At 45.5% G+C, this 23,725-nt stretch overlaps 1 protein-coding gene across 6 annotated transcripts in view; it reads right to left on the reverse strand.

Moving 5' to 3' along the window:
* Nucleotides 1-20,191: 20,191 nt before the first annotated feature.
* Nucleotides 20,192-23,725, reverse strand: part of Wipf1 (WAS/WASL interacting protein family member 1) — a 113,453-nt gene continuing 109,919 nt past the window's right edge. For all 6 annotated transcript variants that reach the window (XM_028880638.2, XM_028880640.2, XM_037204881.1 and 3 more), the window contains one exon: nucleotides 20,192-23,095. In XM_028880638.2, the coding sequence (XP_028736471.1) occupies nucleotides 23,040-23,095 (56 nt within the window). In that variant the 3' untranslated portion in view covers nucleotides 20,192-23,039. The remainder of the gene's footprint in view (nucleotides 23,096-23,725) is intronic.

Below are 23,725 nucleotides of genomic sequence, written 5' to 3' on the forward strand. Positions count from 1 at the left end.
CCCCATATTATTATTATTTTTTTAAAAATGAGGATGGAAAGGGACACAACCTTGGCTCACCATCTTGAGGCAATTGTTTGTTATTCAAACTGGTTGTTCTCGTACAGATGCGAAGGAATAGACCATTGTCACTAGAGTGGGCCATGTGACCTAGTCTCAGTCAGTGGACTAGCACTAGGGCAATCAAAGGAAGCAGAGGTTTGGGAGGATCTGAGTTATTCTTAGGGAAGCCTTTGTGTGTGTGTGTGAGTGTTGTATGCATGTGTCCATGTGCATGTGTGTGTGTGTGAGTGTTGTATGCATGTGTCCATGTGCATGTGTGTGTGTGTGAGTGTTGTATGCATGTGTCCATGTGCATGTGTGTGTGAGTGTTGTATGCAGTGTCCATGTGCATGTGTGTGTGAGTGTTGTATGCATGTGTCCATGTGCATGTGTGTGTGTGAGTGTTGTATGCATGTGTCCATGTGCATTTGTGTGTGTGAGTGTTGTGTGCATGTGTACATGTGCATGTGTGCATGGAGGCTAGAGGTGGATGTCCAGTGCCTTTCTCAGTCTTGCTCCCCTTCAGTTTTTGAGACAAGGTTTCTCACTGACCCAGAGCTCATTGACTCAGCTAGACAGGCAGCCAGCAAACCTCAGGGACCCTCTTGTCTCCAGCACCGGGATTACAGGTACAAACTACCATACTTGACTCTTACATGGATTGGGGGGCCTCTGAACTCAGGTCCTCATGCTTTTGTGACAAGCATTTTGCCAACGGAGCCACCTGGATAGTACCAGGAAAGCCTTTCAGTAGGAAAAGGCAAGATGGGTCTGAGTTCAAATCCTGATTTTTGCCCGTCGCCAACTATGTACGTTTGGTCTCTGAGCTTCAGTTTCTCCACCTGTGGGATGGGGTGAGAGCGTGTCTCAGGTCACCCACCTGTGGGATGGGGTGAGAGCATGTCTCAGGCTACCCACCTGTGGGATGGGGTGAGAGCATGTCTCAGGTCACCTGCAAGGAGGATAGGGTAAATACCAGCAAGTGCCACACCAGCTTGGCGTACATTGCTTTTGGATATTTCCCGAGGGCACGTACATGGACTCATCTTGTTTAATCCCCATCATTAATCCTATTACACAGCTCAGGAATGGAGAGCTGAAGTAAGCTGCTTAGGATTATGACTGGAAGTGGCAAGGCAGGAACTTGAACCTCAGGAGCCCGGCGCTGCCATGTCTGCACACCCACCAACGCCGTGCCGTCTACTCCCCTCCCTCGGCAGGAGTCCATAGGAGCCCTCTCCTGCTGATGGCACTCCTCTCACCTTTTGGATTTCCCACGCAGTTTTGCAGTACGTCGTTAGATTCATTTTCAGAGCTGCAATGCAATTAGTCAGCAGAGGGGGATAAGTGGCCCCAGTAATAGGCAAGTTGGAGCCAGCAGGTTTATTACTACTTGGAATCGGAGTCTGTTTATTGTTTTGCTTTCTTTCACAGTGTGTTTGCTTTAGTGAAGGCAGCATTTCCATAACACTGAGGCATACGTGTGGATGGCGCTCAGTGGATCCTCACCCCTGTGCGACGGTCACCTCGTCCCCATAATGAAGTTTACATTTTCTTTTCTTTTTTTTTTTTTTTCAACTTATTTTTATTTTATGTGCATTTTGGTATTTTGCCCTCATGTATATCTGTGTGAAGGTGTCGGATCCTCCTTTGTGGGAGCTGGGAATTGAACCCGGGTCCTCTGGAAGAGCATCCAGTGCAGTGCTCTTAACCCCTGAGCCGTCTCTCCAGCCTCACTTTTTTTCCTCTTTTAAGAGGCTTCAGTCATTCTCCCCTCCTAGTTAAAAATATTTTTCATTGCACATCCTTGCTTTTAAAACTCAGTCAGGAAGTCGGCATGGTGGCTGGTGCCTGGAACCCCAGAATTTGGAAGTTCTGTGGCAGAAGGATTGGAGTTCAAGGTCAGCCTACCAAGACTCTGGCTCAAAGAAACACAAAGAGCACCAGCCGGAGAAGTAGCTGAGGGGACCCTGCTAACTCAGAGGTGTGCTCAGCTGGATAGGGCCGTTTGCTTCCTCAGTCGCAGTCTGAACATGCTCCCCAGGTGGCCTGTGCACCCTCCAGCTCAAGTCATCCTCCTGTCTCAGCTGTGACTGCAGGCCTGTAGTCTGAGACTGTCTGAGGCCTTTTGAAAGCAACCTAGAGAATGAGGCCTTGGAATGGTTCAAACGGGCTGAAACCACAGTCTTCAGAAACATCTGCAGAGAGTGTTCTGTGGGTCCCATTTTGATGTCAGAGGGGCAAGAATAAGCTGGTCGGATCAAATCAGGGCTGCTGTTGTCTGAAAGTGAAGAGCCAGTTGTTTATACCTGACAGACGTCACCTCACCGCTAATTACCTTTCTCACACCTCAGACCACTTTGTTTACTCCATCCCATAAACACCCCTAGACTCTGTGGGGAAGGGATTCAGTCTTGGGCTTCTGTCTCCTTAAGCTTGGTTTCCTCATGAATTAAAAAATGTCCCCCTTTTTTTTCTCCCTGAAAGCTGACAAGACCAGGATGGGATTTTCCCAGGTAGTGCCCTAAGGACACCTGGTCTGCTAACACAGTCATGAGATACAAGTTACCTCAAGGCAAGGCTCCCTTGTGCCAGCTCCCAGTCAATACCTGGGCAAAGATAACGTTTCTATTAACCTCAATTTTCTTTTCTTTTTCTTTTTTTTTTTTCTTTTTTGTTTTGTTTTGTTTTGTTTTGTTTTGTTTTTGTTTTGTTTTTTGAGACAGGGTTTCAAGGTGTAAAACTCTGTGTAGCTTTACACCTTTTCTGGAACTCACTTTGTAGCCCGGGATGGCCTCAAACTCACAGAGATCCTCCTGCTCTGCCTCCTGAGTGCTGGAATTAAAGGCTGTGCACCACCACTGCCCGGCTTAATCTTGATTTTCATAGGTGAATTTAGGGTTTTGTTTTGTTTTGTTTTGTTTTGTTTTTTAAAGACGTAGTCATGTTATTTTATGTGTGTTTTGGCTGCATGTATGTATGTGTACTATTTGCATGCTCGGTGTCCTAGAGGCCAGAAGAGGGTATTGAATCCCCCGGAATTGCCATTTCAGATGGCTGTGAACCGTCCTGTGGGCGCTGGGAATTGAACCCAGGTCCTCTGCAAGAACAACAAGTTCTCTTCACTGTTGAGCCGTCCCTCCAGCCCTGAGTTCAGTTGGTTTTCAGACTTGCTGTGTACCTGGAATGGAGTTTATGCTGCTTCCTGTTTGGTTTCATTCACTCATCCTGGTTTGTTCTGTTTTCTTACCTAACAGGGCCCAACAGGCCGGGCCTGTGTTGACAGATGACCAAGCCCAAAGGCACTGGACTCAAGCGCCTCTTGACAGTGAGTGAGAGATGGAGACTGGGAGAGAAACCAGACTGGGCAGGGCTGTCGTCTGCTTGACACCCCAGAGGTTCTGGGGACTCCCAGGCCCCAGGGAAAGCAGTCTCGGAACATTACAGGTGTGCAGGGATTGGGTGTACCTTTTGCCTTGCTGTAGTTCCCATGAGTCAGATGGTAAGCTGGGGTGACCACTGGGGTTGAGCCGAGGGTGGCTCATTCCTCAGCCTTGGCAGGAACACTCAGGGTTGCCTTACAAACTGGGTACAGGAAGTCCACGCCTCCTCCACACTTGGGGATCCCATTTCTGGAGTGTGTCTGTTTCTTGGTCCCCCCGCCCCCCACTGGAAGCATTGTAGTGACTTCTGTGTTTTCCTTCTTAGGATCATCTCTTTTTTAGAAGATCCAAGAACTCTTATAATTCCTAGTTTAGGCTTTTTCAAGATAGTTCTCGGAGCACAGACACTCCTGAAACTCTTCCACCTAAGCACATGAGGGAGTCAAGACAGGCTTCTTTCCAGTAAGAAAAAGAAGAGGACATCATGTTTCTCTTCCTATCAGTAAGTTTCCCATAGAACAAAAACAGGGACACCAGTGACTGGCCCTGTCCCAGGTGCTGGAGCCTACAACGCACTCTAGGACATCACCGTGGGGAGACCACAAGGAGTTCAAGAATCGCTTCTCTAGCCAGTTCAGCCCAGATCTGCTGCCAGCCTTATAGGGATGCTGGGAATCGTAAACAAAGCTAGCTATTTGCCACGCTTAGAATCCTAACTGGTGTGTTTCCCATTTTCAATTCACCTGCTTCTGTAGACCAGCAAACACCTGACCTGGATGGGGGTCTGGGAAGAGAGACGTGATGGGCTCTGCCAGGTGCGTCTCCTGTGGAGTTGGAAGTTTGCTCACGGTCTCTGTGATGCTATTTAGTAAGTTCCTTGTTTCCTATGAAACAACGTGAAAGCCCATGATGCTTGCATACTTCTCTTTTGTGATGTTTGTGGCAACTAATTAGCATCGTGTATTCGTTCTCTACTGATGACCACCCTGGGTCTGATCATAGAATTACAACCCCCCCCATCCTGTCTTTCTCACACACCTTCTTCTTGTATTGTTGTAACAGGAGAAGATGGTCCTGGGTTATAAGCTCATCTTCCAGATAGTCTCATTGGAAAACAGTAAGAAGGCTTTTCTAACCTTTCATTTACCTAAGCAGAGTTTGTCTAAGTTCCTACTCCAGGTAGATGTTGTTAGTGGTGTTTATTTAACTGTGCCCTTCCCCCGGTTGTTGGTTGTTTTTGTTTTGTTTTGTTTGTTTGTTTTCTGGAAAAGCCCATTTCCCAGGATGGCCCAGCAGCTCTCACTCTTTGATGCTCTGATGGTTTCTAGGAGGCCTCCCCTGTTGTTATCAGGAGTATTCACATCTTGTCCATGTAGTGTAGATGGTCTGTGGGGAACATTTGGAGGTGCAGCAGCCATGTTGACCACAGAGGGCAAGCTTGAGGATTGAAATCAACGTGTCAGCAGTAAATCAGACTAAATAGTAGCCTACGGAATGGGAAAAGAGCTTCACCAACCCCCTCTCTGACAGAAGGCTGGTCTCCAAAATAAATAAAGAACTCAAGAAACTAGGCATCAAAATACCAAATAAGCCAATTAAAAAATGGGGTGCAGATCTAAACAGAATTCTCAACAGAAGAATCTCAAATGGCCGAAAGACATTTAAGGAATTACTCAACATCCTCAGTCATCAGGGAAATGCAAATCAAAATGATTTGGATGTCAGAATGACTAAGATCAAAAACACTGATGACAGCTTATGTTGGAGAGGATGTGGAATAAGGAGAACACTCCTCCACTGCTGGTGGGAGTGCAAACTTGTACAGCCACTTTGGAAATCAATCTGCCTCAAGACCCAGCTATACCACTTTTGGACATAGACCCAAATGATGCTCAATCATACCACGATGACACATACTCAACTATGTTCATAGCAGCATTTTTCGTAATAGCCAGAACCTTGAAGCAACCTACACGCCCCTCACCTGAAGAATGGGTATAGAAAATGTGGTACATTTACATGATGGAGTACTACTCATCGGTAAAAAAATAATGACATCATGAAATTTGCAGGCAAATGGACAGAACTAGAAAAAAACATCCTGAGTGAGGTAACGCTGTCCCAGATAGACAAATATGATATCTACTCACTTGTAAGTGGATATTAGATTTAAAGCAAAGGATAACCATGCTACAATCCACAGTCCCAGAAAAGCTAGGTAACAAGGAGGACCCTAAGAGGGACATGCATGGATTGCCCTAGGAAGGGGAAAGAGATAAGATCTCCTGGGAAAACTAGGGGCGGGGAAGAGAGGAGCGGATGGAGGATGAGAACTTGAGGGAACCTGATAGTCAAGTTGGGGGAGGGACTGAGTGGGAAAGCAATAAAAGAGTTATCTTGATAGAGGAAGCCATTATGGAGTTAGGGAGAAACCTGGTGCTAGGGAAATTCCCGGGAATCCACAAGCCAAGACTCCTCCTAGCAATAGTGGAGAGGGTTCCTGAACTGGCCCTTCCCTGTCTGTCATCAGATTGGTGACTATCCTAATTGTCATCATAGAGCCTTCACTAGTAACTGATGGAAGCAGATGCAGAGATCCACAGCCAAGCACTGGGCCCAGCTCCAGGAGACAAGTCAAAGAGAGGGAGGAGGGATTATACGAGCAAGGGAGGTCAAGATCATGATGAGGGAACCCACAGAGGCAGCTGACCCCAGCTAGTGGGAGCTCACAGACTTTGAACTGACAGCTGGGGAGCCTGCATAGGACTGAACTAGGCCCTCTGAATGTGGGTTACAGGTGTGTGGCTTTGTCTGTTTGTGGGGCTCCTGGCAGTGGGACTAGGATTTATCCCTGGTGCATGAGCTGGCTTTTTGGAACCTATTCTCTATGGTGGATGCCTTGCCCAGCCTTGATGAGGGGTGGATGGGCTTGGTCCTGCCTCAACTTGATATGCCAGGCTCTGTTGATTCCCCCTGGGAGCCTTACCCTTTCCAGGGAGTAGATGGGAGGGGGAACTGTGGTTGGTATGTAAAATTAAGAAAAAATTAAAAAAAAATGTGTCAGGATGATGATGTGAAAAGATGGAATTATTAACTAAGATTGTTTGGACCTGGTGGTGGTGGTGGTGTATACTTTAATCCCAGCACTCCAGAGGCAGAGGCAGGTGGATCTCTGAGTTCAAAGCTGGCCTGGTCTACAGAGTGAGTTCTAGGACAACCAAGGCTACAGAAACCCTGTCTAGAAAAAACAAAGAAACAAACAAATGAACCCCTGCCCCAAACAAAAACTCAAACTAAAATTGTTCAGACTTCTGGAGCCAAATCCCCCTTGCAAAAAAATAGTCTCCAAATTTCAAATTGCTTTTACAAGATTACCAGGTATCACCAACCTGCAAACACCTTACCTCTTCGTATTGAAGAATACTATGAGTTTAATCCATTTCTAGGTGATCACTTACAGACATAAACAAACCAACAAACACGTTAGGGATATTCAAATCTCTCTCTCTCTTTGTTGTTTTTTTTTTCCCCGAGACAGAGTTTCTCTGTGTATCCCCGATGTCTTGGAATTTGCTCTGTAGACCAGGCTGGCCTCGAACTCAGAGGTCCGCCTGCCTCTACCTCCCGAGTGCGGGGATTAAAGGTATGCGCCACCACTGCCCGGCTCAACTATATCTCTTTAGTGTTAATGTTTGCTATTTAAAACCTGACTACGTGGAGAGGAAGTCTACGGATCTTTCTTTGGGGGTTTTGAATAACTGACTGGGAGAGCATTTGCTTAGCATACCCAAGGCTATGGGACATTCACCCACTCTGCAAGAAGAAGCCAGAAGGCCTGGGAGATGGCTCAGTGGTTAAAGTGTTTGCTGCACAAGCAAGAAAACTGTGGTTTAGAACCCACATAAATGCTGTGTAAGTGCGGCACCTACCTGTAATTCAGCCTTAGAAGGTGGAAACCATCTCCCCAGAGCAAGCTGGCTATTGAGACTGGTCATATTGGTGAGCTCTAGGCTTGGTTGAGAGGCCCTGCCTCCAAGAATAAGACGGAAGAGTGACGAAGAGATTCTTCATATCAATCGTAGGCCTCCACCTGTATGTGCATGTACTGTTGCATGCATACTGCACATGTCCACTGAAAGAACACACATGCCAGGTGGCAGTGGCGCACGCCTTTAATCCCAGCATGCGGAGGCAGAGGTAGGTGGATCTCTGTGAGTTCAAGGCCAAACTTGGTCTACAGAGTGAGATCCAGGACAGGCACCAAAACTACACGGAGAAATCCTGTCTCAAAAAAAAAAAAAGAAAAAGAAAAAAAGAACGCACATAGAGTACCCACATAGATGCATACCACTAACACACACATATGGAAAAATAAGAATGTTTCCTATTCTAATAGAATCTAAAGCATTGAATCGTCAAAATTAACCTTGTGGTGTTTATATTAATAAAATCAGCTCTGAGTAGAATACAGATTTCCAAATGCACACGAGCTCAAGTAGGGATGGCAGCTTAGCATCGTTTATCTATGTTGGCAGTAAGTATTGGAACCAAAATATTTTTCGAGAATTATTCTCCAAGTACATAATAGAGCTGATTTTGAGTGTTGGTAAGAAAGAGAAAACTCTCTCCTATTGCATTCGGCTGGACAAATATTCTCATTGAGTAGGCGAATTGGAATTTCTGAGCCTCCTCCTTTGTAATGAAACAGCCTGAGTTTTGAACTGAACGTTCAAGAGTCATTGAGAAATGAAGACTAAATTAAAAAGAACGTGGTGTGGGCTGTGGATGAAGCTCAGCGGTGGAGCCCTTGGATGCCATATGTGTGCCTGTGCATGTATGAGTTGTGTGTGTGCGCGCGCGCCTGTGTGCCTGCCTTTCTGTCTGTCTGTCTGTCTGTGTCTGGCATGATGTTTGAAATCTAAAAGCAGTCATCGAGTCAAACGTGTCTAGGACAGCTGGCGATCTGCCCGTTCTTGCTCTGGTTTGTGGAGTTTTGCCTTCCCGGACTGAACTGTCTGGAAGCAAGGCTTCATTGTGCTGTGGTCAGTGGATGACACCTTTGTCCCTGCAGATAGCAGGGTGATGACAGCGCTGGTTCCAGGAAACCCCTGGAGACAAACCCTCTTTGTGTGGGGCGAGGAAACACTGGCTCATAAACGGATGACGTCAGCGAGGCTCCCACCCACCCTGTTGCTTCCCTCACAAAGATTCATTGTTCATGACTTTCACTCTGAACAGTTACTGGCTCTTGCTGGCTTCATTCACTGTGAAGATGGTGATCATAAACCCCGGATATCAAACGATCCGCCCTATTGTCAAACCGTGGGTCAGACCATCTGCCCTGGAGTCTCATTAGGAAAGTCTGATCACAATGGTTATAGCACCGAGACTCCCAACTTCTCTGCTCCCTTGGAGGGTTCCCCCACATGCTCATCGTTTTGATAATCTCTGTAGGAGGCATCCCATCTCCTAAGTCCTACAGGCGAAGTTCCCCATGTGTCTTCAGTAGAAAGACCGCCTCTTCAGGGATCCTGCTGAGAAGGGATTTCAACTTAGTCAATATTAGATATTCAAATTAGACGAAGTAAGCCAGGAGTCAAACTCCTTATGAAAAGCTACCTGATCAGAATTCTGAGTGAATGAAATGTCCATGATCATAAAGCAGTTATGATTGAGCTTGTCTTGGGGAAGTACCTGAAGAGAAGAAGGCAGGTTAGGTTCAGCCTGCGAGAACAGACAAGTGTGAAGATGAACTTCAGAGCCCAGGGGTAAGCTCACTGTTACTGTGGTTCTGAGGCCAAGAGCAGAGAATGTGCCAGCATCACGGGTATTTTCTAAGATGCCACTAAGTGCAGGTATACAGGGGCACCGTGGGTGTCGGGTGGTGCTTGTGGGCCTGTTTTGGCAGATAACATTCACACTTGGTCAGTGCACTTTCAGCCATCTCTAGCACAGCGTAAAGTATGTCCTCGATGCCAAGGAGCATGTTCATATTTGAGAATAATTTTCATGAGGGCAGGGCTTTGATTTTCTGCTTGTTTTCATTGCTAACCTTGTAGGAATGGTGTGAGATACAGAATTTAAGAGAGGACAGACAGACCTTGGTGTAAGGAAATTGGCAATGACTTGGGACAGCTGAATAAATACCATATATTTATTTATCTGGCTCTCTGGGCCTTCCCCAAGCCTTTTTACAACTACCAGGTGTGTTATAGACACGTTTTTCTATGAACCACTCAAACTATAAACAATGAATCCTGATGGATAATAACGCCTTAAAAAAAAAAAAAAAAGGAAAGAAGGAAAATGGAAGAAAAACAGAACCATCATTTTTCAACTGCAATGCCCATTGCTCCCAGACTCCCAGGACCAGGATGCAAGGCCCTCTTTAGTACTGTTGACTGTCACACAGTATCCTCTGTGCTGTCTACCCTCTTCCTGGTGAGTTCTCTTTAGAACTGTCCCATGCTTGTAGCCACAGTGCTCAGAGAGAATGCTATACCCACCACACTCCAGGCCCAATTCCTGTGGCCCTTCCACAATGATTTGTACACAGAATGGGAGACCTTCCAAAATGTTTGTTGGGTAAGTTAAACATCCTGCTTAGTTAGCAATAGCAATATTTATGGTGTCTACCTTCTTCATATTTGTAAGTTACCACTCATGTACTCAGGTACTTCTTACTATACGAACACACATCCCTTAACCGAGTGGCTAAGCAGGTGGTGTGGACAAAGGTCCGTGTTCCTGCATGTTAGTGGGGTCAAGCACTGTTGTCTTTCTGACCATATCGCCAGTCTTATCCTGTTGTTGACAGAAACAGACCCTGCTTCTTTCCAGGTCTTACACATTCATGGTAAGAGTTTGGAAAGGACCTGAAGGTTTATTTAGGCTAAACCCTTTATATCATAAATGACAGAATGAGGCTCTGACAAAATGGAGGGATTTAGGAGTCTCTGGCAGAGCAGAGATAAAAATTTGCATCTCTTTGAAAGTATTTTTTCTCTTTGAAATATTTTCAAATTTTATCTAAAATGTCCTCATTTCATTGCTATATATGTCCTCAGATAGTTGTCATAATCAGTTACTTCTCAAGAAAACTCTAAAAGCTTTTAGCTAGTTATTTTCTATATGACACATTTCAGAATATTAAATAAGACGTTCTCACAGAGTTACCAAGGTAGGACATACATGACAAGCCAAAAAGAGGTATCAGTAAAAGAAGACTTTTAAAAAGAAGGTATAAAAAGAAAGGAAAAAAAAAAACATGACTCAAATCTTTCTTGCCTCCTCCCCTCCCTGTCTCCCTCTCCTCCCCGCCCCCTCTCCTCCCTGCCCCCCTCCCCTCCCCGCCCCCTCCCCTCCCCCTCCTCCCCTTCCGCTCCCGCTCCCTCTCCTCAACAGGGTCTCATGTTACCCAGACTGGCCTTGCTATGTAGCCAAAGATGATCTTGAACTCCTGATCTTCCTACCTCCACTCCCCAAGTGCTCCGATTAGGAATGTACGCCACCATCCCATGCCTGGCTTCCCTGCCCACTTCAAGGTGAGAGGACACTGGACCTCTGAGGAGTACCATTCCAGGTTTTATACAGATTGGAAACGGAGGAGCCCGGTGGTTAAGAGCTGGCTGCTCTTCCACAGGACCCGGGTTCAATTCCCGGCACCCACATAGCAGCTCACAACTGTCTGTAACTCCAGTTCCAGGGGATCTGACACCCTCGTGCAGACATACACGCAGGCAAAACACAGATGCATAAAATAAAAATAATAAATCGTTAAAAAAAAACTGGAAAAGGAAATGAGAGATAGCAGGTAGGACAAAATAAATATTACCTTTATTACTGGGGGAGACCAGGGTGGAGGGCATGCTTGGCGTACCAACCAAGAGGACTGTGGGCCATGCTTCAGATGTCAGCTGGCCAACCTCCCAGCAGAGCTGAGCTGCACAACTAAGGCTAGTAACTGGGACAGGCCAGGAAGAGGAAGCGGAGGTCTAGAGCGTGTGCCCCGTGAGTGGTGTTGGTGTGTCTACTGAGTGTGTTAGTGAGTGTGTTAGAGTCTGAGTGGTGTTGGTTAAGTGTGTGGTAGTTCATGTACAGGATTCTTCACACTGCTTTCCCCAACACTTCCTCAGCCGAGTGGAGATTTAGAGGGATGGCGTGAGACACAGAGGCTTTCTCTGGGGGACAGGCTGAAAGCTCGGCGCCCCTCCAAACTGGCCTTCGTGTGGAGGGGATGATGAGCAGAGCTGGAGACCAGCGTGTGCCTCTGTCTGGAAGTTCCCCTGCTAAGAAAATGCTCACTTGTCAGCAAAAGGCAGGTAGCTGGACTGGCTGGGACCAGGGTGGGGTGGAGCGTGTCACGGAGCTCAGCTTCTGTCCAATAGGGCCACCTAGAGGGCCTGTGAGGCTCCCACACCGGGAAGCTAGAGTTTTGCTGCAGAGCCCAGGGAGTTTGGCTGCTCTGGGTGTCAGGTGATAAGTCCCCAGAAACAGGAGTCAGGATGATGGGTGGCAGTGTCTATGAAGAGCCCATGAGATCATCCCACACAAGGAAGGGACAGTTTTAATTTGTCATAGTCTAGCCTGGGAAGGGAGAAGCCACCGAACGAGATGGTCAATTAATTCAGATCTTCCTACCTGAGCCCCAAATTGACCTCCATGAGCTGGGGCCTAAGCTAGAGGAGGAGGAGAGTGAACCTGCCTCACTGCCTGACTTTCTGGGGGCTGAAGACTCGTCTGAGCAAACGGAGGGGTTCCAGCTGGGACTGTGGAGACACAAAGTGGCTGTAGGATTTTTTTTTTTTTTTTTCTCACTTGAGATGGTTAAGTCATAGGATGTTGGAAGGGTCCACGCACTATTCCCCTGCTTAGGACTATGAAAAGAGGCAGTAGGGCTTCCCTGCTTGAAAGGACGGCTTTCTCTGTGAGCTGAAAAGCCTATTCACGTCACTTTGTTGACTTCTATTTCTCTAAGTAACAAAACTGAGCCAACACGTCAGGACCGCCGAATCTAGGAAGTGTGAGGCCTGAACTAGCATTTGGGACAGGAAGTACGCTGCCAGGCCAGGACCTGCGACCTTCTCCTCGGGTGGCACAGTGTGTTTGCAGGGGTGCTGGTCCTCGATTTAGTTGTGAACTCAAGAGGGCAAATGCTAAATGCAGAGTACATAGTTAGGAATGGTTTCCAAGTTAACACCAAGGAGATGACTTCCTTCTCTCTCCCAGCAGGCAGTGTTGCTGATACTGAATAAACAGAGTGAAATATGGGAAAAGCCTCAGTCCAGTTCTGCCCAGAGCTAGTGGAGGAGGCTATCCTGAGCTAGTGGAGGAGGCTATCCTGAGCTCTTGTCAGCATCTCCTAGCACCTTTTGTCGTTTGGTTGGGATAGTTTCTCTCTATAGGACATTAATGATCCCAATGCTGCTTTAAGAAGTTTCTCTATTATACGGGAAGTGATTGAAAACTGCCAATCAGGAAGCTGGCAGTCCCTGCTCATGAGCCTAAAGACTGTTCTGATTACGATAATTACATTTTTTATGAATATCCTACCTAGAGAGTAACAATTTTACCGTGTCAGCCTACACCACACAAAGATGCATCAATTTCATCTGCAATGAAAAATAGAGCCTAATAGCACAGTTATATTTATGATAGTCAACATCAAGATGCAACACAAGTGCCTCGCCGAAAAGAATTCCGATCATTATTTAACCCTGAGATGATTAAGGGTGAAGACTTGTCAGCTTTTTCATGATTTCTGCTGTTTTGATTTGATTTTTAAAAATCCATAATTAACATCTATTAACATTTTGGATTCCACTAGAAGCGCCAGGATATGGGGGTAAGGCAAAAACAACAGCAAAGAAAGGTAAATAAATAAGAGTAATGGTCAGAGAGGAGAGGATGGGTGATCATGAGGTGTAATTGCATTCTGAATACAACAGTGCAACGCGGACTGGTTTTCTCTTAATCAGCGAAGCTGATGGAAATTGTGGGCAATAGTAGTTCAGTGCGAATAAAGCTATTTAGTTATTCTATTTGGTGAGCATTTAGTTACTAGACAGGGCCATTGAAGGGGCTTCATACCGGTTGATCCATCATTGCTGGGGGATGCTTATGATAACCTTCATGTCGGGCTGGAGAGATGGCTCAGTGGTTAAGAGCACTGGCTGCTCTCCCAGAGGACCTAGGTTCAATTCCCAGTACCCATGTGGCAGCTCACAACCGCCTATAACTCCATTCCAGAGAATCTGATAGTTTCATACAGACAAAACACCAATGCACATAATATAAAAATAAGTAAATTAAAAAAAAAAAAAACCTTCATGTCAAAAGACGTCCACCATCCCAATCTCTGATGATCATTTCCCTCTGGTACCGACCATTTCCTTGCAGCCATCTTTTTTTTTTCCTCCACAAGGTCTTATTAGTAGCCCAGAGAGGCCTGAAGCTCATGACTTCACCTGTCTCTACCTCCTAAGTGACTAACTTTATAAGGGTGCACCATCATGCCAGGTCTGACATTTAAAAATTTTTACCATTCTTGTGTGTAAACAATGCATGTGTGTGAGTGTGGGCATGCACATGTCACAGTGTGTGTACATGTGTAAAGTCAGGCTTTCAGGAGTTGGCTCTCAGGCTCTTTTCTTCCACCGTTCTGGGTGTCCCCTGGTCATCATTCTCTCTCCGGAAGTTCTTTTTATCCTCTGTGGTGGTTTGATGAGAATGGTCCCCATAGGCTCATATGTTTGAATACTTGGTCCCCAGTTGGTGGAACTGTTTGGGAAGGATTAGGAGGTGTGGCCTTGTTGGAGGAGGTGTGTCACTGGGGATGGGCTCTGAGTTCTCAGAACCCCATGCCATTCACAGTTAGTGCTCTCTTTGTGACTCATGGCTATTGTCTTCACATATAAACTCTCAGCTACTGCTCCAAAAACGTTCTAACCTGACTGCTCCCTGCTCCAATGGTTATGGACTTTACCCTCTGAAACTGTAAGCAAGCCCTCGTCAAATGCTTTCTGTTATAAGTTACCTTGGTCATGGTGTCTCTTCACAGCGATAGAAAAGTAACCAAGACACCCTCTCAACCATCTTACCACCCCTGACATAACTTTTAAGGAGGCTGTTTTAGAGACAACATCACCCTAATGAGTCAGCACAACGTGGGCAGTGCAGTGTAGGCAATATGACAAAAAATGATGCCATTGTGCTGGTTTGCTTTTCATATTGTTTCATCTATTTTCTAGATGGGAATGTCGTTTTACAGACTCAAGGCGACAGCAAAACCCAAAGAGCCGCGACTCTGAAACCTGAACGTGTGACGGATGCCCTTCCTTGAAGCTTGCACTACAAGGCTCAGTCAGTAATGTTTGCCAAGTAAGTTAGGACAATTATGATTAAAATGCCACAAAACAGAATGACTGAAAAGGTCAGAGGGATGCAATGCCCCTGTCCCCACCCCCTCCCCTCCATAGTATGGGGGACTGAACTTCGGGTTTGGTTTAGCTAAGCAAGCCCTCTACTGCTGAGCCACATCTCAAGCCTTTTGTGAATTTCTTAAAATTTGAGACAGGGTCTTGCTAGGTGACCCAGGCAGGAGCCTCAGCCTCCCGCATAGCTGGGCTCACAGGCCTGGCTGTATGCTTACCGCAATACCTGGCCTGGCCCCTTTTATCCAACACAAATGCTCTGAGATCATGTCAGAATACAACTGTAAACACCGCACTTGAGAAGAGGGTCGTGAGTTCTAGGTCAGTGTGGGCCACCTAGCTATCCTCTGTCTAAAAATACACCAACCGACCAACAAAAAAACCACGAGTCCCCGATTGACCTGTCGCTTCTCAGCGCCGCTGGCTCCGCATGTGCAGAATGGAAACGCGTTCCTTCCTTCTGCCTGGGTTCCGTGAGGTAATGCATGGGGAAAGCCTTTGAAACTGATGACACTGTCTCAATCTTGTCAGACACGAGCCTGTCTTTCAGCTGTAACCTTATCTTCCCTCTGGATATGTGTGGGGCTGTATGATTGAAGCGCATGGAGTCTGCTTTCCACTTTCTGAGAAAGTGATTCCTGTTATTTGGTATTTGACTGAACCACATCATTTTCCAACTCCAAGGAGAATAGAAGATGAATTCACAAAAGTACCCCACAAATACTGGGTAGTCAAAACAAAGAAAGGTACACAAGAGGGAAGGTTAACTCTTCACATTACAGTTTGGCTCGTCCATGGAGAGTTCCAGAAATCTGAAACCTTTGAATGAAATAACAGTTTTAGCAGCTTCTCCGAGGTCCCTTTGGAATGGGTCTCTGACAGATGGAAACCAAAAGGCACATGGGTAAATGCCCCTTTCAAAGCCTCAAGGCGAGCATCACAGCCACCTGGGAGAGTAAAGAATGGGAGACGGGAAGGAGGCTAGATCATATACAAGGAACAGGATGCAGGCGAGCACATTAGCCCTGCCTGCATTCCTGGTATCCGGGCCAGTCTGGGCTATAGATCAACACCTGAGGGGGAGAAAGAAAGAGGAGAAAGAGGATGATGGGGAAGAGGGTGATGATGATGATGATGATGATGATGATGATGATGGAAGAGGTAGCAATATGTCCCAGGTGGTCAACACCGGTATAGGGATAGAGTCAGTCCATCCATGTCCAGTAAGCAAAATCAGGGCACTGTAAAGCTTCCCGTTATGCTATGCGATTTAGCTGCACCTCCTGTCTTTATGGAATAGCAATATTTTTGAGTTCGAACCCTGGATCCACAAGAAGCAACTGTCTTGAGGCAAATTTGTGCCTTGATTTCTCTCTTCTTTTTAAAAAATAATTACATTTTTGGTGTGTGTGTGTGTGTTCAGGTGGGTCTTTGAGTGCCTTTACAGAGGTCAAGGTGGGAAGCTGGGTGTCTTCCTTTATTGCTATGTTATAGCTTTGAGATAGGGTCTCACATTGAACCAGAGGCTCACTAGTTCAGCTGGCTGGCTGGCCAGCAAGCTCAGGATCCACCTATCTCTGCCCCTCCGAGCTGGGGATACAGGCATGCACAGACCTTTACGTGGATGCTGGGGATCTGAACTCCGGCTCATGCATGTACAGCCAGTGCTTTTAATCACTGAGCCCTCTCTCCTGGCCTGGGTTTTTCTATGTGTAAAGATGCAAAGATGAGTGATAATACATACAATAATCATGTGCAGAGACCATAGTTCAAGTTTATAGCACATAGTAGATGACAAGTAGTGGCGATTACCTGAAACATTAACACAACCTGTAGGTATTGCTACTTAGGCAAACACATCAGACAGAGTTTTGTTGGAATAATATCATTGCCTTTACCACAGCGCTCAGTGTTCCCTGCCTCCTGACCTCATTTGGGGCTTCTCGGGTCTTTATTCCAAGAGCGAACCATTAAAGAATAAGCATAAGAGGAAATACCCCTTTCATGTGCACAGTCAACCAAGCAGCCCTGTGTTGATGGTGAAGAATGTTCCAGAACCAGTGCATGAGTGGGGTTGTGCCTACTGTCTGAAGTTTGGTTGGATGTACACTTACAATGCACACCCTTGACACTAAGACCAATACTTACAAAGTGCATAATACACACCTTCTTACTCCCAAGGCTTAATGCATCGTTTTTTCACCAGTGTGTGATGATGTGAATGAGTGAGTAAGCATATAAAAGCTTTGAAGCTCTTGGGTCTTCCCATATGGGCTACTGCTGCTTGGTTCTGGGACTATCGATACTAGCCTTGATGCGTGACTTTTCACTTACTTGAGAAAGGCTGTAAACAGGAAGTCGGGGAGGAACTCCTGGCTGAAGCTCTGGCATCTATGATGTGTATTCCAGGTGCTCAGCAGGCTTTCTGCTGAAAATTGAAGCCAGTGTTTTTTAAAGTGTGGGTCAAGACCCTTTGGGCCAAATGTCCCATTCACAGGGGTCGCATATCAAATGTCCTACATATGAGATATTTACATTATGATTCATAACAGTAGCAAAAATACAGTTATGAAGTAGCAACAAAACAACTCTATGGTTGGGCGTCACAGCATGAGGCACTGTATTAAAGGGCTGCAGCATTAGGAAGGTTGAGAACCACTGATTTAAGCTGAGAGCATCCAGGCTTGTTTCCCAGGCACCTCAAGGGTCAAATGTAGTTTCTTAGAAAGACACATTGTGGGGCTTTAGATTTGAAAGCAGTGCAGGCAACTTGGAGAGCCAATGACCGGAGTGTTTCCGGTGATCTTGGGGTACGAAAGGAGGCAAACAGCTGACGTCTCCCATCTGTCAGCATCGTCATCACTCATGGGAGACCGGTACCTTAGGAAAGTTTTAAGACATTCTCTTTGGCTGAGTTCTGCCCCAGGAGCTGAAGAGAACGGTAACCCACTGACTAACTAACCTCCTTAATTTTAGTCATCTCCCCTTGCAGTATGTGGGGTCCTCAAAGCTTGAGTTTGATTAGCTGCAGGACAAACGAACCTGCGTACTAACAGAAGCAATATTTTTAAGACAAAGGGATCTGTGTTGTAACGCTGATGGGACATTTCTAAACACTCACCAGCCACTTCCATGTGGTTCTCGTAAATACAAGTCCCTAGCTAGACACGGGGTAGCAGGTGTTCCAAGTGGGGCAGAGCAAGGCCGCAGGGACGATGGGAAAGAAGGGGCCAGTCTACGTGACCTGGTGACATCATTGATCCAGGAAGCCTCCGGTTAGCGGGACTATTTAGGTGACTGCAGTCCTTGAATTTACCTTTCAAAAGAACCGAAACAACCCTTCCCCACATCAATTGGCCATCAAAACCCTTTCTAAACACTTTGGTTTTTTTTCCTCCCAATTTCCTGTAGGTTAAAAATTAAAGACAAAAATTGATGTAATTTACCCTTGAGATGACAGGACCAAAGGAACTAGACACTTTACTTAATGGGGCGGGGAGAAGGGCATCGGAGTGTCTACTGTTACAGAAAGTCCCATGCTGGCTGAGTGAAGTCCCTCCATACACAGTGGCCTCTCTAGCACTCTGAGGTCACTCCTCTGACAATAGACATGGCGGGCTGCTCTTCTGTTGACACGAAGCTAGCACACACCAAATGTTCACTAAAGTCTTACTGAAGAGAGAAACAAATAAGCAATTTCAGTTTAACAAACGAGGGCAGTGTTGACATGAATTGTTAATTCTAACCACTCTGTAATTAAATTTCATCAGACTTCTTGGTGTGGAGAATTCTTCCCTGTCTGTAGTCTATGTTTGCTGCAGGACTAGCAAATGATTTAGAATTGACTGTTGTGGAGCACCAAGTACATGCTGTTTCGTCTGAGGTTTGTGTATGTGTTGTTGTAAGCACTGTACAGGGGAGGGAGGGAAAGCAGAGTGGTTAGGTAGCCCATCTGTGGCCTTACAGCAGAAATGCCTGAGTTAGGGTCCAAACCCAGGTGTGTGTGTGTGTGTGTGTGTGTGTGTGTGTGTGTGTGTGTGTGTGTGTGTAAGCATGCTGACTCTGTGGCTTCTCCATTGGCTTTCCTTTGCAACAAGTGTGAGACCTATGGAATAGGTCAGGAGGATTTTCATCACCCCACTGTGTGTCCGTGTGTCCACAGCTGCCATTTGATGGACATTGATTGCCCATCTGAGAGATGACAGGGCTGGACTGAATGACTTCTGAGAGAGGAGACCACATGGCCTAGTGTGCTGAGGCAGCCTCAGTGGCTACCTGCTGTGCCATGGAGCCTTATCATCACTTTCCACTCATAAGTATCTCACTGTAGACATGCGTTTCATAGCTGCCCTATCTAGAAGGTTCTTTCTGGCTCTTCTGTGACTTCAGATTGAACCTGATTGACTGGCAACATGAGAATGATGGTTAATATTGCCTACAGGACCTGGTCACCTAGGAGAAAAGCCTCAGGGAATGACTGTCAGGTTTCTAGATTCTTCTAATCAAAGGGGTTGGGGAGATCCACCCTCGTGTGGGCAGCATCATTCCACGGCCTGCGGTTCCTGGCCTGAATAAAAAGGAGAGAGCAAGCTGAGAAGCAGTACTGATTCTCTCCCCTTCCCGATTGCAGATGCACTGTGACCAGCCAGCCTGTAGTCACGCTTGCCCTGATGTGATGAACCATATCCTCAAACTCTGAGTGCAGAGCTTGCCCTTCTGGTGGGGTTATTCCCCTGCTAGTGCTTGTTTCCTGTCAGATCACACCAGCAAACCCTCCTCCAGCGGACTGCACTCGGATAAACTTGGGATCGCTGCATGAATGCCAGTGGAGATCGCCCGCTCCGTCGCTCCAGTAAGTCAGTGCCGAGTGCTTCCCCTGGTCTAACGCATGCTGATGCTGTTAGACGGTTCCTCACTTTGTACCTACAATGCAGGCGTTAGAAAAACGACCGGGAACAAAGAAAGGAGGCCAGGTCTTCTGATGGGCTCAACTACTGTGCTGTGCTGAGAAACATGCATTCCAGGCACACGTGCATGACAGATGGTTTAGGAAGCTCTCGGGTTGCTAGGATCCTGTGGCTCTCCCAGATCTGTTTGTGCCCATGTCAGACTGCGTCTCTCTCTTCCATTGCTTCCAGCATCCATTTTACAGACTGACTAAGATGTAGTCTCAGGAAACACAGACTCGAAGGGGTCTTGAGGTGTGAGGAGTAATGACTAGTTACTTACTTTAGAAGACCTTTTCTGCGTTCGTCTCTACCATAGTATAAAACAGGAGGCAGACATTCACCTTTTCTGTTTATATTTACATAGATAAGAAAGCCACAAGTTGACACCGTATCATTCTGTGTTTTATTTATTGTCTGGCTAACTTACAAAGACACAGGTGTTGAGGGTAGAGTCTACCCTACCATTAAACTACCCTGAAGACACAGATACCTAAGTGTCTGTTTACACAGTGTGGTGGTATGAAAAAAATTCCTCTACAGCCCCTGCCTATAAACAGGGAAACTCAATTTCATACCCAAAATTTGAGGATACTTTAATAACCACCCTGTTTCTGCTATTACAATAACAAAATTGCTATTACAAGTTAAAATATAAAGGCCTAACAGTTTTTACAAATCTGCAAATAATTCATACTTGGACACAAAAAGCCGACTCCTTTCAGATCACAGAGTAAGGCACCATTGGGTTAAACATTTCTCAGCTTTCAGTAAATAAAATGCACAGTGAAGGAAACACTGAACCCTGAATTTTAATACTGCAATATATTTCCATATAAAATGATTTGCGAATGTTAAAATACTGTATTGCATCTTGAATACACATAACTGGAAATATTATGAAAAAAACCATACATGTAAGCTTTGAGATCTGCCATAGGGTAAGCTAAGCACAGAACTTCCCCAGAGTTTCAGATGCAACTGGGTTACTAATTTCTAGAGAAAGGATGTAAGTGTATTACTGAAACATTCTTTGAAAAATACATTCTAAAACTTATTTATTATGAATGGCAACTCTGAGCTGTGACCCTATTTCTCATTTAGAAATGTACCTGAAAAAAACTGAGACATGCTAGGACTTGTCCAGTTTTCATTATCCCTTAAAAAATTCAGACCCATGTCTTTTGAGTCAGACTTTTATCTGTCATAGATAGCACGAGAAAGGAACAATTCTATTTTTAGTAGAGTGGGTCACTTGGAGTCTATCAAAAAGATGTTTAGTATAGTGAATATCAGCACAAAGAATTTGAAATACATTATAAAAAACGTTAGAAATAAAAAATGTTAAGCTTGTTAAGCCTTTTATTTCTTCATTCTCATGGAAGACAGACAAATGGCAGAGGAGAAGGGAGGAGAATGACTCCTAAAAGTTCTAAGTTCAGGGCTTTGGCAAGGAAAGTTATAAAAATACAATATATTCAAATCAGTCACTTCATAATTTATTAGACATTTCATCTATTAGAACTCCTAAGTTCTGCTTCCATATAAATGAAACAATTATTCTATAAATAGAAATGTCTTTCCATTTTTCTTTGGATTGATTTTTTTTTTTTTTTGTTAGCATCTCCCAGCAACATGTGAGCAATACACTGGACCCCAAATACAGTTCAGGTAGATACACACATGTGGTCATGTGCTAAAATAGACCATGGTAATATTAAACATAACTATATAAAACATCAAAATGGAAATCTTTTTCCAACTCTATAGCTAGATTTAAAAGTCCCAGTAAAATTGTAAACAAAATTATATGTATAGAAAAAGGCAAGCCTGGTCCTTTCTGTGGTCCTGTAGGGGCGTTCCCTACTCTGCATAGGTCCAGAACAAGTGATTCTCCCAAGAGATTCAAAACTAGTTCTTCCCAGTTTCTACTGGTAAGCTCCTTAATCCACTTGACCTCAGTGAGTTTTGTATAGAGTTCTGCCCATCACCTCAAATCTGTTCCCTTCCCCCACAGTTCTGGTTTTATACCATCTCTGCCTTCCTGGCCTTTCCTGCTGGCCCTGAGGAAGGAGTTGCTCTGGGGTGGAGGACTGTGGACCTCTTGAGATCTGCAAGGTTGACTAGCGAGCTGGTCCTGAGCTGGGAAGTGCTCACCAGCTTACAGTTCAGTTGCTTTATTCCATGTGACTGTAAACTGTACTAGGTCACCTTCTGACAGACACTCTGAAGAAACACCTGTACATACGTTTTAAGGAAAAGGGCAAAATAAGGGACCAAGATCCAACGTCTCACTGTCTGCCAAACACGGTACTGAGTTCTGACCGTGTACTAGGGCATCTCTTGAATTGTTTAAAACTCAATTTGCCTGTTTAGAGAAGAGGTTTCTGTTCCAGCTCTTATCTTCCAGATCCAGATGGTCTGACAGTATGTTGCTTAGGCACGAGTGGCTACTGGACACCCAAAACCTGGTGATGTGTTTGTTCTAAGTACAGAATGATCGCTGGAGTGTGAAGAGTTAGTACCAAAATATAAATATCTCATAATTTCTATACTGATTACAGGTCGACGTGGTATTCCAGATGCACAGAGTTAAGAAAGATGGAATTCTTTTCACCTGTTTTCTATCTTTACAAAACATGGCTGCTGGTCATTTTAAGATTAGGTATGGGGCTCACAGTATGTTTCTGTTAGACAACTCTGCCCTGGAGCCTACCTCAGGCTGCCAAAGATTGGATACTGGATAACCACAGGGCTTCATTTATGTGAGGCTTGTTCAGCAACTTGCTTGGTCGGTCTGTGGCTCATGGAAACAGACCGGAGGCCACGTGAGCAAGAAAGGCATGGACAAAACCAGCTCTTGGGGAATTTAACAACCGCAGCTTGTAGCAAATAAGCAGTGAACGTCTGACTTCGTGGGGCCGAAAGCTGGGACACAGTTCAGTCTCTGCCTACTTGGAACAAAAGCTTATCGATCCCAGCAGCCAACCCCGGCAGGTTGCCGCTGACGCAAGCAATAGCTCAAGACTATATACAACATAAACAGCTAGGTGCATCTTTCCTGATCCCCTCCCCCTACCAACGCACGTACACCCCCCACCCCCCCACCGCCTGCCGCTTCGTTCTTCCCTCCTACTGTCTCTGAGAGGGACAGAGGAAGGTGAGGGGGCGTGCGGATTTCAAACAGCAACAACACAAGCAGCTTTGGAGCTTGGGTAGAGAGGAGCAGGCAGAGATCACCTCGGGATGGGAGGAAGGGGTGGGGCACCCCTTTCTCTTCGGTTGGATCCACCTTGATGAAAAGAAAAAAAAAAAAAACAGATGAAATATAATTTTGGTTAGAAGCTTGTGTTTCCTGTGGAAACTCCAAGGTGGTTGCAAAGGTGCTCACTGGCTTACCCAGAGATCAGGGCTGGAAGTAGGGAAGCAGGGAGTGATGTGGATAAACAAGTAGATGATGATGGGTGCTGGCGACTGAGTATGTGATGGGTGCTGGCAACTGAGTACCTCCTCACAGTTATGTAAAAAATAAATGTGATTCTTTTCATCGTACAGTGTGTATGGATTAAACATTTAGAAAATACAGATGAACAAAAACAAAACAAAAAACTCACACCTGCTTGTTCCCCCGGATCAACATTATGTGTTTTCCACTGAGACACAGTTGCCTTTTTTTTCCCTCAGAAATAGGATCCTAAGTTAGAATTCTAGAACGTTTCCCAAAGGTAATACTCTGTGAAAATATAATTACTGGTGGCACATTGAATTGTATTGTATAGCCTGTCCTATAGGTCAGTCTCTTTTTCTTGGGTTAGGCTAATGGATCCAGGGAAGTTGTATCTCACTGTGGCCTTTTACAGTTCCATAAAGATCAGTGGTGTTGAGCAACTTTCATATGCTTATCAGCCATGCACATACCTTC

This window comes from Peromyscus leucopus, chromosome 4, assembly GCF_004664715.2.
Source record: "Peromyscus leucopus breed LL Stock chromosome 4, UCI_PerLeu_2.1, whole genome shotgun sequence".
In the NCBI taxonomy this organism is placed as follows: domain Eukaryota; kingdom Metazoa; phylum Chordata; class Mammalia; order Rodentia; family Cricetidae; genus Peromyscus; species Peromyscus leucopus.